The sequence below is a fragment of the Manis pentadactyla genome, chromosome 9 (assembly GCF_030020395.1).
Source record: "Manis pentadactyla isolate mManPen7 chromosome 9, mManPen7.hap1, whole genome shotgun sequence".
NCBI classification, from domain to species: Eukaryota; Metazoa; Chordata; class Mammalia; order Pholidota; family Manidae; genus Manis; species Manis pentadactyla.
This window is the reverse complement of record NC_080027.1, coordinates 57,645,427-57,660,108: the sequence shown is the minus strand read 5'-3', so window position 1 is coordinate 57,660,108 and position 14,682 is coordinate 57,645,427. Positions and strand designations below refer to the sequence as shown.

The window sequence follows — 14,682 nt, the reverse complement described above, 5'->3', positions numbered from 1 at the left end:
CTGAGAATCTCCCATATAAACCAGAGAGAGATGCATGATACTAAATTTGTTTTCTCATGTTTATCTGTCTTTTATTACTGGGTTTCAGCCACTTACATAGAAAGTACAGTTGTGGTATAACGAGTCATAAGAAATACACATTTGGTCACTCAGATGAGCTAATATATATTTCCCAGGTATATTTTATCTTCGTCTTCAGTTTCTGAAAACACTGCAGAGTCCTAAAGCTGAAATAGGTGTTTTGTCATGTTTGTGAGAGACTTTTGTGCTGAAACTACTGTATCTGTAATCTGGAACGAAGCAATCAATGAATTAAATAAATTATGGATGGTGGGAGCCTGATTTCTCAGTATTGCACTGGGAGGTTACAGATAAGCCAGGAGAGTATGTGGCGATATCCATGTGATAATAGATCTGGTTGGAGACATTAGTATAAACTCTTCTTTAGCTTACTTACTATGTATACAGAAAGCTCAACATAGAAATCTTCATACTTCAGAGTGTATGCATAGGTTGGAGACTTGATAGATGTCCTTGCGTTGTCCTCTGAGCACATGCAACTCCCGCACGTAAGTTTTAAACACGATTCCCAAATAAAGGAAACTGTCAGGGAGAGTCCCGTTCGGTGACCCAGGGAAGTCGGAGGACAAGGTGAGGAAGGAATACATTAAAGCAAGAGTGTTAGGGAATGACAGAATGGAATAAAGGAAGTTCATCGAACAGCTACTCAGCATGGGGCACGACCCCTGCTAACTCCTTAAGCCACTGTCACCTGGCACCCAGCGTCTGCTTGGCTCTGCACGGCGTGGGAACTGAGTCCCGAGTTGGGAGGCTTGCAGGCAGATTACTGAAGAGCATTGACTGTAGGCTGCAGTCCCCGGTCACCCAGGAGACGGTAATTTGTAAGCCCAGGTCTGAGCTCTCAGCAGCCCCTCCTTACTTGTCTGAGGTAGGATAGAGTGAAGTTTAAAGCCAGAATTCGGAGGATTAGAATGACAAAGCGAAGTAATAAAACACTTACTACTGGAAAGGCGCAGACATGATGCGTTTATTTAAGGCAAAAGGAGCACACTTGGAGAAAGGGGAGTGTGGGCTGCCCTAGAGAAGAGGCACCCCTGAAAGGTTCGGAAAAGATTAAAAGGATACGCACCTAGAAAGTGCGGGCGACCCCAGAGAGAGGAGCACCCTGAAAGGTTGGGGGTTCCCCCTTTTAAGGATTCTTTAGAAATGTGACTAAGGTCTGGGGGTGCAGACTTGTTAAGTGGTCTCTGAAGACTTAGAATTAACTTAACACAAGGAACTTCCTGCTCTGATTTCTCCCTGGGATACTCGTGTCTTGGTCTGGGAGCATATCAAACAGACTGCCTGCCCAGCCCCCAAGGTGGGCTGACTTACTTTCTGTTCGCTAAAGAGTAAGTTAAGAATCTTACTTAACTCTTCCTGCCTTTTACTGTGTTGATTATGACTGGGCCTGCATCTAAATCATTTGCCTAGGTTACCAAACTACTTAATTAGGGCCGGAAGGAGAAAAAACAGCATATAGGTAAAGTTAAAAAAATAACCTGGGCCTGCATGATGAACATAATAAAAACATGGGCTATGCTGAGGTTACCCTCCTTTATCTGGGTACCAGAACAGGGACAAAAAACTAAGACTCTCATTCAACCCCAAGAAACACCCACACATTGTTTACAAAGAGATTAGATAAAACTTACAAAATCGCAAAACCTTTCTAAAGTGTTTATCCTCCCTAAGGGTTGCCCAAGTACATTTAAATCGCTTCTCAAATGTATCCAGAGCTGTTAGGCATGCGATTTGGAATAGAACAACTGCCCTCTAGTGGTGTGAAAGCAGTATCAGGAACATTCTTTGATTTTTAAAAATCAGATACAAAAATTATAAGCAGTATAGGAATTAAGCTATCTTATGCCAAACTCTGATGAGAATTATAATTAAAATATTTTCCTTCTCCCAATTTGAATTCTAGCAGAGCTCTATTTTCCTAGAATACCTGCATTAACCTACATCGGTCTTTTCCCCTCTTTTTTAGCAGTGCAGTCAGTTCTTGGCTCAAATGAAATCTTACACAGAAGCCCGTAAAAAAAGCTGAGCTGTTCCCTCTGAAAGTGGAGGCGGACACCCCCACTGGAATGTCCCATGTGTCAGATTCAGCATGTTCCAAGCAGAACTCATCGTCTCTCTCCTTTCCATCTAAACATGCCCATCTTTGCTGCCACATCTAATCGGTCACTTTATCTGGTCGATTCTACCTCCTTGATAGCTTTATTAGCATCTGTTCACTTCTCTCAACTCCAACTGCTATTATGCAAGATTCTCACAATTTTGTGTGAGGATTAATATAACAGCCTCCCCAATAAATTCTTTCTAATCCAACCTCCATATGTCTCCCAGAGTAATCTTTCTAAAATGCACATCCAATCTTATCCATCTCCTGCTGAAATCAACTAGCTCCACATATCCTTTTGAAAAGAGTTCAGAAACTCCTGCAGTCCTGGTTTATGAACCTCTACTAATGCTCTGATCTGTTCTTGCCTCCCCAGTTTCACCTTATTGTTACTCTTATGAGTAAAATTAAAAATTTAAAGGTATGTGCTATGTACCCTATTTAATCCTTATAACTATCACTGAGTTAGACATTCTTTTCTTCCACTGTATAAATGGAGACTCGGGGAAGTCTTAGTCTATGGGGACTCACAGAAGTTAGGTAAATTGCCCTAGGTCACATAAAATGTATTGACAGACTGTACCAACCAGCACCTAGAAAGAAGTCTGGGAGCAAGAGACAAGGACAGATAAAGATGGCCTCATTATATCAGTGGGTTCTTTGTAGGCCATGACTACACCTTAATCATCTTTGGTTCTTTTGACACTTAACAGACACTGACTAAACATCTGCTGAACAAATAAACAAGTAAGTGAATGAAGATCAATTTGATGAGTATTGTTAGGCATGTCTGAAGTATTTGCAAAGAATTTCTAACAAAACCAGAAAACTTAAAGGATGTCACAAAAAAAGGTCAGATTTATAGATCTGTAAGTGCTATAGTAACTAGACATGGCAAGGATGATTTATAATGTAAGATATTGAAATAAAAGGCATTTTTTTCTTTAGCACAAGATGGAGAAAGATGTAAATATTTATAATTGTTTTAAGAGTTTGCCATTAATCCCATCAAAATTCTCACAGACCCCACTAAAATATCTTTTCGCCTCTTAAGTGAATGTTTTTCAAAGGGCTGTTCTAGAGACATTTGCGTGAGAATCACCTGGGGCCTGGGGTGTTATGTGAAGTGCAGATGCCTGGGTCCACACAGTGCCCCTCCACTTGTTCACAATCTCTGGGGCTGAGCCTGGGTAGCTGGCTTTCTCCAAGCACCCCAGGTGATTTTTGTGCACACTAGAGGTGGAGAACCACTACTTCTGGTTTTGACCCCTCAAGTGACACAATGTGTCAGGCACTTTGGAAGTATTTATTATGCACTGATAAAGTACTTAATATGCAGTAGATCCAAGGATCTATTTAAATCAGTAAGTCAGAGGGACTAAATATAGTAATTGTCATACCTCTCAACAAAACTATAGTTCTGAATGTCAGAAATCATAAATACATAAAGATATTTATTTTATTACATCCAAGAAAAAAGTCACCTTCCTCTCATCCTTTTCTTTCCCTTCCAGGAACTAGAGACATGATGAGGGCCTACTCTGACGTGAGAGAAGCCAATTACAAAGATTCGGACAAGTACTTCCACGCAGGCCAGGGAAAACTACGACGCTGCCCAGAGGGGCCCTGGGGGCGCCTGGGCTGCTAGAGTGATCAGGTACCCGGGGCCCTGGGGCTGCCAGGCTGGGTGAGCAGAGCTTGGCTGGCTTGGACTGCCAGGGGTCAACGCCTGGGGAAGCTCCCGTAGCGTGAGGCCTTTCCTCCTCCTGCCCACCCTTCCCCTCTGGGCCCAGCATGGGCTGTGAGAGGCTGATAGAGCCAGAACAAGGCTGGTGGGAATGGGCGGTTCCCCACCCGCCCCTGTGGGTGCTGCTCGCCCAGTATCGACGGGAGGGGGGCATCCGCCTGGGCTGAGATGGGCTGTGTCCGGGCAGGCCCAGTGTTTTAGCCCCTCTTGCCTGGGTCCCTCTCAGGTCACTAATTCCTTGGGAAGGGGAGGGGCACAGAGGGCGGGGCTGTTGTTTAGCAGCCCCTGACTGTTGTCCACCTTTACCTCCTTTCCAGCGATGCCAGAGAGAATTCTCAGAGAGTCACAGACCTTTTTAAATATGGAGACAGTGGCCATGGAGTGGAGGACTCGAGGGCGGACCAGGCTGCCAATGAGTGGGGCCGGAGCCTACTCCCGGACCCCAATCACTTCAGACCCGCCGGGCTGCCTGCCAAGTACTGAGCTTCCTCCTCACGCTGCTCCCAGGAGGCGCACTCAGGGCCCCCTGAGGACTGGGACAGGTGCTGAGCTAGGCTGTTGAATTGTATAGACATAGTCCTTGATAATTCATTAAGAGCACAAAAATTGTTCAATAAATGCTTGTGAAATCCAATTTGTCTTGGCTTCTGGAAACAGCATATGACAGTCTTCCTGGGAATATGAGCCTGTTTAATACCATGGGGATGATCAATAATCATTACTGGTGTTCTTTTTATAAAAAGGGGATAAGACACTAATAACCAATAATAGTAATTTGGGTAGCATTGTATATCTGATGCCGGGGTTCTTGTTTGCGGAGTCGAAGAATGAACTTAGCAAACAGTGGAGGTAGGAGAGCCAGGGAGACTTTTATTGAGAGAGAGAGAGAGTGGGAGGACAGACAGAGCTCCTTGGCTCGCGCCAGGAGGGGACAAGAGAGCCCTTTGTCTAGGAGATTTATAGGCGGTTGAGAGACAAAGAGCTAGGGATGCAGACCCGCTGATGGTCTCTAAATGTTTATCTTTGAAGAGACACTAAGTTTCTTACCAGTTTTCCGGACTGTTTTGCAGAGTTAACATAAGAAATTTACCGCTTTGGTTCTTTCCCAGAATAGCAGTTTCTTGGTTTGGGAGCATATCAATCAAGGCTGCCTGTCTTGCTCCCAAGATGGGCTGACTTATTGTCTGTTTGTTAAATGATAAGTTAAGAATCTTACTTCTTAACTTCTTGGGTGTAAAAATGCGATCTTATCTTTAAGGTGGAATCCTTCCTGCCCTTCACTATGTTGTTGACGGCTGGGCCTGCCGGCTATATTATTTGCTCAGGTTCTGTATTACTTGATTAGGGGCTGGAGGAGGAAAAGCAGCATCTGGGTAAAGTTAAAGATAAACTGGGCCTTTAGCAGGCTAAAGTAAATTTTACAGTAGCCTCATTGAATTGACACAGTGGAGACACGGGCTATGCCGAGGTACTTTCTTATCTGGGGTAATGTTCAAACATTCCAGGCCAGGTTATTCCTGGCTTTTTAGTTTTAACTAATCTTCACTGAAGAATGTTTATATTCCCATTTTGATATTTTACTTTAGAGAATGAATGTGATTCTGCCTTTGCTTAATTGTTTAATACGGAGTTTTGGTGGGGGTCTTTTTCTAGAGGCCTCACAGGAATCTGGGTCCTTCTGTGGTCTCTCTCCCTGACGTGGAGATCCTGACAGATTTCCAGGAATCTTTCTCCTCTCCCATCCTTTCCTTCCAGATTCAGTTGTTAACCAGTCCCTGTCCATGGTGATTAGAAATACCTTTCAAAGTCATTTCCCTTCTCTCTTTCCCCAGTTGGTGGGTCAGACCAGTACAGAACACCAGCTTCCCAGTGCACCATATCTGCCAGCCCCTAAACCTTAACAGTAATGCCTCATCCCACTTTGTTCATGCCTTCTTGGGAATCTGTTTTTATCCTTGTCAGAGTCAGTGGTTTGTATAAAGTCAGTCCTCATGCTGGTTGGTTTTTAAGTTCCTCTAACACTAGTTAATAGTAGGATGATAGTAATGACAGCTGACATTCATTGAGTTAACTATGGGCCAGCCACTGCTCTGTTTTCTTGTGCCCATTGGACCTCACATTTCACTTTTCCTTATTTTATAGCTGAGGAAACTTGAGGCACAAACTGTTCAAATATGTATCCAAATCCCACTGTTTGCTGCTAGAGCCAACATTCTTAACTATTTGCTGTAACTAGCATTTGTATTGAAGTTTAGAGCTTATGAAACACTTTTGCGTGTAGTAGTTCATTTAGTCATTCCTTCAGTGAGTGTATTCCACGGTTCCCATGAGCCTGGGTCCTGGGTAGGGTGGGGTGGCCAAGATAAGTCTTCTGGGCTCCCAAGCATGATGGGCACATGATGGGCATAGGGGTGGGCGCTCTGGTAGGCCCCGGGCAGCAGGGGTCGCTGTGGCAGGAGTCGCGCCGGGCGCGCCGGGCCCTCTTGGCGCCAGGCGGCCTCTCGCTTCTTCCGGCGGCTTCCGGCGCAGCTCCTGAAGGCGGTCGGTGGCCGTGTCATGGATCGCAATCCCTCGCCGCCGCCGCCTAGTCGGGACAAGAGCGAGGAGGAGGAGGTGGCCGGAGGAGACTGCATCGGGAGCACGGTCTACAGCAAGCACTGGCTCTTCGGCGTCCTTAGCGGGCTCATCCAGGTGTGGAAACTCGCGTCTCGCCTGGGCTCCCCCTCCGTTCCCCAGAGCCCCCGGCCGCCCCTCTGGCAGCGCCCTCCTGCCCGGGGCGCCGCCACCCCCACCACGGCCCCTCCCCAGGCCCGCGCGCCCGGGCCCGCGCGCTGTGCGTGGTGACCGCCTCCGCGGACCCCGAAAGTGCCGAGAGCCACTCCCCCATGCCCTCAGCACAAAGACAAGTATAATGGCAGGGATGCTGGAATGCTTGCGGGTAAAAATACTTTGTTTTTGCAGATTTTCCAAAACTACATGACCATGTAAATATATTGCTCGGGTTTTTGCTCCCCATTGCCACTGTCGCTTCCGAAGCCTAGGTCCTAATTTATCTATTTCGTGGACTTCTGTCGTAATAGAATAAATGGTGATTTTAAGAGTCTTACTGCTGTTAATCAAATGCGCGGCCTCATCATCGCCTACTAGATGCATGAATCTGGGCAAGTCACCTAACCTCTCAGAGGCTCGATTTCTTTCTCACTTTACGTAAAGTGGGGTGGTAATATTATTGTACACAGAGTTTTATTGTGTAGGTTAAATAAGATGACAGTGGCCCTGGAGTGCTTACCATGGTATTTGGCTGATAGGAGCCCTCAGTAAGTGTGGACTTCGTTCTTCCCACGTTTCCCTGATTTCCCTATTTCCAATCTCTGTCCTCTCCTGTCCGTGTTCTACACAGCTGGCAGAATAATCTTCATCAATAAAACAAACAAAACTTCCTTGTAGTTCCCTTTATGTACAGCATGTTTCTTAGCTTGGAACCCGGGGCTCTTGGCAACCTTGCCAGCATCATCTGCACATGACACATTATACTGTTCAGCATTCCCCAGACATGCTAGGCCCTTTCTTAATTCTGAACTCTTGTACTTTTCTGTGTATGCTCTTGGTCCTTCATAACACAAACTCATATTTCCCCTCAGATTTAGCTTAAAGATCGCCTCCTACAAGAAGTTTTCCCCGATTTCTTCCAGGCATAGGTAATTGCTCCATCATTTCTTAATTAAGGTTTTCATTGATATACAATCTTATGAAGGTTTCACATGAGCAATGTTGTGGTTACTGCATTCACCCATATTATCAAGACCCCCCTCACACCCCATTGCAGTCACTGTCCATCAGCATAGTAAGATGCTATAGAGTCACTACTTGTCTTCTCTGTGCTTTGCTGCCTTCCCCATGACCCCCCCTACATTATGTGTATTAATCATAATGCCCTTTAATCCCCTTCTCCCTCCCTCCCCACCCACACTCTGTATTGCCTTCCCTTTGGTAACCGCTAGTCTCTTCTTGGAGTCTGTGAGTCTGCTGCTGTTTTGTTCCTTCAGTTTTGCTTTGTTGTTACACTCCACAAATGAGTGAAATTATTTAGTACTGTCTTTCTCTGCTTATTTCACTGAGCATAATACCCTGTAGCTCCATCCATGTTGTTGCAAATGGTAGGATTTGTTTTCTTCTTATGGCTGAATAATATTCCATTGTGTATAAGTTCCACGTCGTCTTCATCCATTCGTCTTGTGAGGGACACTTAAGTTGCTTCCATATCTTGGCTATTGTAAATAGTGCTGCACTAAACATAGGGGTGCATATGTCTTTTTGAATCAGGGATCTTGTTTTCTTTGGGTAAATTCCTAGGAGTGGAGTTCCTGGGTCAAATGGTATTTCTATTTTTAGCTTTTTGAGGAACCTCCATATTGCTTTCTACAGTGGTTGAACTAATCTGCATTCCCACCAACAGTGTAGGAGGTTCCCCTTTCTCTGCATGCTTGCCAGCATTTGTTGTTACAAAATTTGTCTTTAGGATGTTGGCCATCTTAACTGGTGTGAGGTGATAATCTCATTGTGGTTTTAATTTGCATTTCCGTGATGATTAGTGATGTGGAGCATCATTTCATGTGCCTGTTGGCCATCTGAATTTCTTATTTGGAGAAGTGTCTGTTCAGATCCTCTGACCATTTTTTAATCGGGTTATTTGCTTTTTGGGTGTTAAGGCGTGAAAGTTCTTTCTATATTTTGGATGTTAACCCCTTGTCAGATATGCCGTTTATGAAAATATTCTCCCATACTGTAGGATGTCTTTTTGTTCTACTGATGGTGTCCTTTGCTATACAGAAGCTTTTTAGTTTGATGAAGTCCCACTTGTTAATGTTTGTTTCCCTTGCCCAAGGAGATGTGTTCAGGAAAAAGTTGCTCATGTTTATATTCAAGAGGTTTTTGCCTACATTTTCTTCTAAGAGTTTTAAGGTTTCATGACTGACATTCAGGTCTTTGATCCATTTCAAGTTTACATTTGTGTGTGGCGTTAGACAATAATCCAGTTTCATTCTCTTACATGTAGCTGTCCAGTTTTGCCAACACCAATTGTTGAAGAGGTTGTCATTTCCCCACTGTATATCCGAGGCTCCTATTGTATATTAATTGACCATATATGCTTGGATTCATATCTGGGCTCTCTGTTCTGTTCCATTGGTCTATGGGTCTGTTCTTGTGCCAGTACCAAATTGTCTTGATTACTGTGGCTTTATAGTAGAGCTTGAAGTCGGGGAGTGTAATCCCCAGCTTTATTCTTCCTTCTCAGGATTGCTTTGGCTATTCTAGGTCTTTTGTGGTCCATATGTATTTTAGAACTAGTTGTTCTAGTTCATTGAAGAATGCTTTTGGTATTTTGGTAGGATTGCATTGAATCTGTAGATTGCTTTAGGCAGGAATGCCATTTTGACAATATTAATTCTTCCTATCCATGGGCATGGGATGTATTTCCATTTATTGGTGTCTTCTTTAATTTCTCTCAAGTACTTTTCAGGGTATAGGTCTTTCATCTCCTTGGTTAGGTTTATTGCTAGGTATTTTATTCTTTTTGATGCAATTGTAAATGGAATGTTTTCCTGATTTCTCTTTCTGCTAGTTCATCATTAGTATATAGGAATGCAACAAATTTCTGTGTATTAATTTTGTGTCCTACAATGTTGCTGAATTCAGTTATTAGTTCTAGTAGTTTTGGGGTGGATTGTTTAGGGTTTTTTTATGTACAATATCATATCATCTGCAAACAGTGACAGTTTAACATCTTCCTTACCAATCTGTATTTCTTTGTGTTGTGTTATTGCCATGGTTTGGTACATCACTTTTGCTTTCAGAACTCTTTGTCCACAATTAAGTCGAATCACTTTGCCTTTTCTGTTTTGATTATCAGTTTACATGTGTTTCCCCGTTGGATCCTAAACTGCTTGAAGGCAGGGGATTAAATCTTACTCATCTTTGAATTTCTACCCCTGTGCTTACCTCTGTGCCTAGCAACAGTATTTACTCCATGAATGTTGAATGAATAGACCCGCCCAAGGCACTAATTTTTTTAAGCAAGGTTTTCGCAAGAGAAGATATTTTAAGCATAGTGTCTTTGTGACTTTAGATAGTTATGGGATGATATTACTTGAGTACTATGGACAGATTCTATTCATCTTTTTTCTTCCTTTATGTTTCTGAAGATTGTTAGCCCTGAGAACACCACATCCAGCTCAGATGATGATAAACATCAGATGGAGCTTGATGAAGAAATGGAGAATGAAATTTGCAAAGTATGGGATATGTCAATGGATGAGGTATGGAGTTGGGAATGAAAGGACTGTTGCATAAGCAAGTGGTGAATGCTTAACTTTTTAACTTTCAGGGTAGAGGATCTGAAATGTCATTAGATTTGGGTAAATATACAGTTCTCTTGAATACCAGAATGCTTGTAGTCCAGGAAAGTTCCTATACTAAAGAGAATGATGGCCTTGTATTTGAGGGCAGGTTAGGAGTTCTTGGAGACCACTGATGTACCACAATTAAATTAGAAGAAAGAGACAAGGAGGACTTACAAGTATATAATTGCAATAGTATTTTAATATTTGTGTGTACTCCATAGCATGAAAGCATTTTCGTGTAATTCCATTTGTTCTTCATAATAACTAGTACCCTTATTTTACAGGTAGGGAAAGATGGGAAAAGAGACTGACTTACATAATCTCTCATTTTATTGCTTGGACTTTTGCAATACATTGCAGATGAAAATCCTTGTTTTGGTCTCTTTCCCCTCCCTTCTGTCCTCCACATTGCCTCCCAAATCATCTTTCCTAAAACACAGATTTAATTGTATTCTTCTGTCTTAAAAATTGTCAATGGCTATTCATTGTCTTCAGCCATTTTTACAAATAGTTTTATTGAGGTGTAATTTACAAAAACACTGCATATATTTGAGGTATAATTGATGTACAGAAAGTGCACCTATTTTAAGTGTATGTACAATTTGAAAAATTTTGATATATATGTACATTCATGAAACCATCTCTATAATCATGATAAAGAACATATCTGTGACCCCCACAAGTATTTATTCAGCTTTGTCATCTGTTCCTCTTGCCCCTTCAACTTACAGTTCATCACAGATAAAACTGCTGTGAAGTTTTGTGTATAAGTATGTATGGACATATGTTTTCCTTTCTCTTGGATGAATACGTAGAGTAGTGTGGCTGAATCATATGGTGGGTATGTTTCACTTTCTAAGAAACAAGTGGAATTTGTTTTCCGGAGCATTTTTACATATTTACATTACCACAAGCCATGTGTGAGATCCAGTTGCAGTTTCTCCTCATCCTCACTAACACGTGGTGTGGTCAGTCTTTTTAATTTTAGCCATTCTAATAAGTGTTTAGTGATTGTTGTGACTGTAATTTGTATCTTCCTATTACTAGTAATGTTGAGCATGTTTTCATGTCCTTGTTTCCACTCTTAATCTTTATTGGTGCAGTGCCTATTGGAATCTTTACCCATTTTTTAATTGTTTCTTTTCTTTTTTTCCTAAAGGTTTTATGATTTTTTAGGTTTCACTTGTAGGTCTAAGATCTGTTTTGAGTTTTTTGTGTGTGGTATAAGATATAGATTAAAGTTCACTTTTTTTGTATATAGATATCCAGTACTAGCTTATTTTTTAAAAAGACTATCGTTTCTTCAGCGAATTGACTTTGCATCTTGGTGAAAAATCAGTTGGTGCATATACATGTGTCTATTTCTGGACTGTATTCTCTTCCATTTATCCTTTTGTCTCTCTTATGCCAGTAAAATGGCTGGGCAGCTCTGTCTGGGGAGATCTTTCCCTGCACAGTTGGCGAAGCACTAGAAGAATCTTCCGTCTGGACCAAGGAGGGTGCTTGACTTGAATGAGAAAGAATTCTCAGGCAGGTTGGATGAATGTAGGGAAGGAAGGAATTCATTAAAGTGAGAGTCGTAGGGAATGGCTGCTGCCTTTAAGGCAGCAGAGAGCAGGGAAGAGCAGAGAAATGGAAGGGAAACTCATTAAACTCCTTCTTAGAATTGAGTAAATCCCTTCCCAAATCCTAAAGCCAGGGTCACCTGGTATCCAGTGTCCACTTGGATCTTCATGGCATGGGTACTTAGCCCCTACCACCCCAGGATTTGGGGGAGCTGCAGAGCACTGGATGGAGTGAGATTATGTTCTGAGAACTCACCAAAGGCAAAAAAGGAGATTTTTGGGCAGGCTACTAAAGAGCATGATGGTACAAGTGCAGTCCTGTTGAGGTCACCCAGGCGATGGGAACTTGCAAGCCCAAATCAGAGCTCTCGGTAGCCCCTTCCCTACTTATCTGGAACAGAACAGAGACAGAGTGAAGACTTGTTCTTAAGTCAGGAAAATACAATGAAATAGCAAAGTGACAAAGACACTTACCACTGGAAAAGCACAGAGACAAAATGCAGTAAGTTGAACAGTGAGAAGGCTTTATTAAAAATGTACACACTCGAAGAAAGAGGAGTGCAGGCAACCTTAGCGAGAAGGCACTCTTAAAAAACAGGATTCTGGGGCAGCTATAGGCTTGTCATACAGTCTCAGGATGTCTATTTCTGGTGAGAGACATTATGTCATTATCCATAATCAGTCCTCCAGATAATTCTATAAGATAAACTTAACACAAGGAATTGATGATCTGGTTCTTCTCCAACATAGTGGTTTCCCTCAAGCACTGGGAACATATCAGTTAAGACTGCTTGCCTTGCTTTAAGATAGGTTGTTGGTGATTACCAAGGAATATGTTAGGAATCTTACTCCTAACTCCCTGGTTTTTAAAATGATATCTTAGCCTTAAGATGGAGTCCCTCCTGTTCTTACTATACTGTTTACGTCTTGGCATTTTTCATCATAGGCTGGAAAAGTTAACTGTGATGCTTGTCCTAAGTCCCTGTCCTATCTCAGTACCACACTGTTCTGATTGCTGTAGATTTATATCAGTGTTAATCCTCCAACTTTGTTCTTTCTCAAAGTTGTTTTGGTTGTCCTGGCTCCTTTGTATTTCCCTATTTTAGAATCAACCTGTCAATTTCTGCAAAAACCCTGCTACGATTTTGACTGAGATTGAGTTGAATTTTTAGATCATTTGGGGGAATGCTATATAATGGGTCATAAGGAATACATATTTGGGCATTCAGATTGTTAGACAGAAAGACAGATACTAGTGAGGTGAAAAGAGGGTGGGGCCCACCACGAACTCAGGGAGTTAATCAGATAAAGCCAGAGAGCCAGAAAAGACTCACAGAATTAACACCCTTTGCAGTGTGAGTTTATTCCACATGCTCTGATCTGGGCTGACCCTGAGACGTGCTCTAGCTAATATAAGTTATTTAGGGCAGAGACAGGGGACAAGCGTCATGATTCATTTTCCTAAAAAAAATGCCAAGATATGAATAGCATAATAAAAACAGGAGGGGCTTATCTTAAGACGAAGATTCCATTTTAAAAGAGAATTGGGAAGGTAGATTCCTGGCATATTCTTTGGTAATCAGCCAAGAACCTATCTTAGGGCATGGTAAGCAGTCTTAACTGGTATGTTCCGAGTGCTTGGGGAGTAGCCACTATCTTAGAGAAGAGCAAGAAGTTTATCCTACAGAATAATGTAGAGGACAGACTGTAGATGATGACATATTATCTCTCACTGGAGATAGACATCATGAGACCGCATGACAAGCCTACACCCCCCCAACCCTTTAACTTTATCCCATTCTTGAAAGCCTAAAAGACAGAGGCCTAAGCTCTTAAGTGCGCTTCTCTGAGGTTGCCCGTTCTCTCCTTTCTTGGTGTGTGTATTTTTAAAAGACTTCTTACTGCTCAACTTATTTTGTCTCTGTGCTCTTCCAGTGGTATTATAAGTCTGGGGAGAGGAAATCCCAGGGCAAAATACCTCTAAAATTGAAATCAGTCAAAGGGAGAAATAAAGTTTAAAACCCATTTATTGCTTACAAACTGCAGTCCAGGGCCGTCTCTTTTTTTCCCTGCTCTGGCAGAAGCAAGCCAGCACCTCCCCCTAACCTCTCAGGTTCAGATAAGCCCTTGGTTGCCCAGGTAAGTACCCATTGATACAGAAATGAACCTCTCTCCACCCCTGAGAAACACCTGTTGAAATGCAGATGCACTAAAGCCAGGCAAGATATTCTGGAAATACTACAATTTTACCCACAGGTATCTTTGTCGCTTTGCTATTTCATTCTGTTTTCCAGACTTTAAGCACAAGTCTTCACTCTCTCTGTCCTACTTCAGATAAGTAGGAGGGGCTACTGAGATCTCTTATTTGAGCTTGCAAGTTCCCATCAATGAGCCAAAAACCCATGAGAAGAGCACATTTGCTCTCTTGCATCCTGCTACTTGTTTGGGGAGAGCTGCTGTGCTTGGGGAACCAGAAAGCTCTCACATGCCACTAAGCCAGGCCCCAAGCTACAAGAGCATAGAAGTTTTTTTATTTGGGACCTTGCCCTATGTGTCTCTTCATCCTACTGTTAACTTGTATCCTTTACAATATCCTTTAGTAAACCTAAGTATTTTCCTGAGTTCCCTGAGCCACTTTAGCAAATTAATCAAACGTACAGGGGAGATTGTTGGAACCTGTAACCTGTAGCTGGTAGGTCAGAAGCACAGGTTACTGCCCAGGGCTTGCAACTGGCACCTGAAGTGGGGAGGTAGAGGGTAGTTTTATAGTACATGCGAGAAATA

The 14,682-nt window shown here is 42.6% G+C and overlaps 1 protein-coding gene and 1 pseudogene across 1 annotated transcript in view; both read left to right on the top strand.

The window, feature by feature from the left end:
- Positions 1 to 4,463, top strand: part of LOC130684886 (serum amyloid A-2 protein-like) — a 163,687-nt pseudogene extending 159,224 nt beyond the window's left edge.
- Positions 4,464 to 6,450: 1,987 nt separating this feature from the next.
- SAAL1 (serum amyloid A like 1) overlaps positions 6,451 to 14,682 on the top strand; it is a 46,519-nt gene continuing 38,287 nt past the window's right edge. The window contains exons 1-2 of the mRNA XM_036888141.2: positions 6,451 to 6,623; positions 10,136 to 10,249. Coding sequence (XP_036744036.2) covers positions 6,489 to 6,623; positions 10,136 to 10,249 — 249 coding nt within the window. The 5' untranslated portion in view covers positions 6,451 to 6,488. The remainder of the gene's footprint in view (positions 6,624 to 10,135; positions 10,250 to 14,682) is intronic.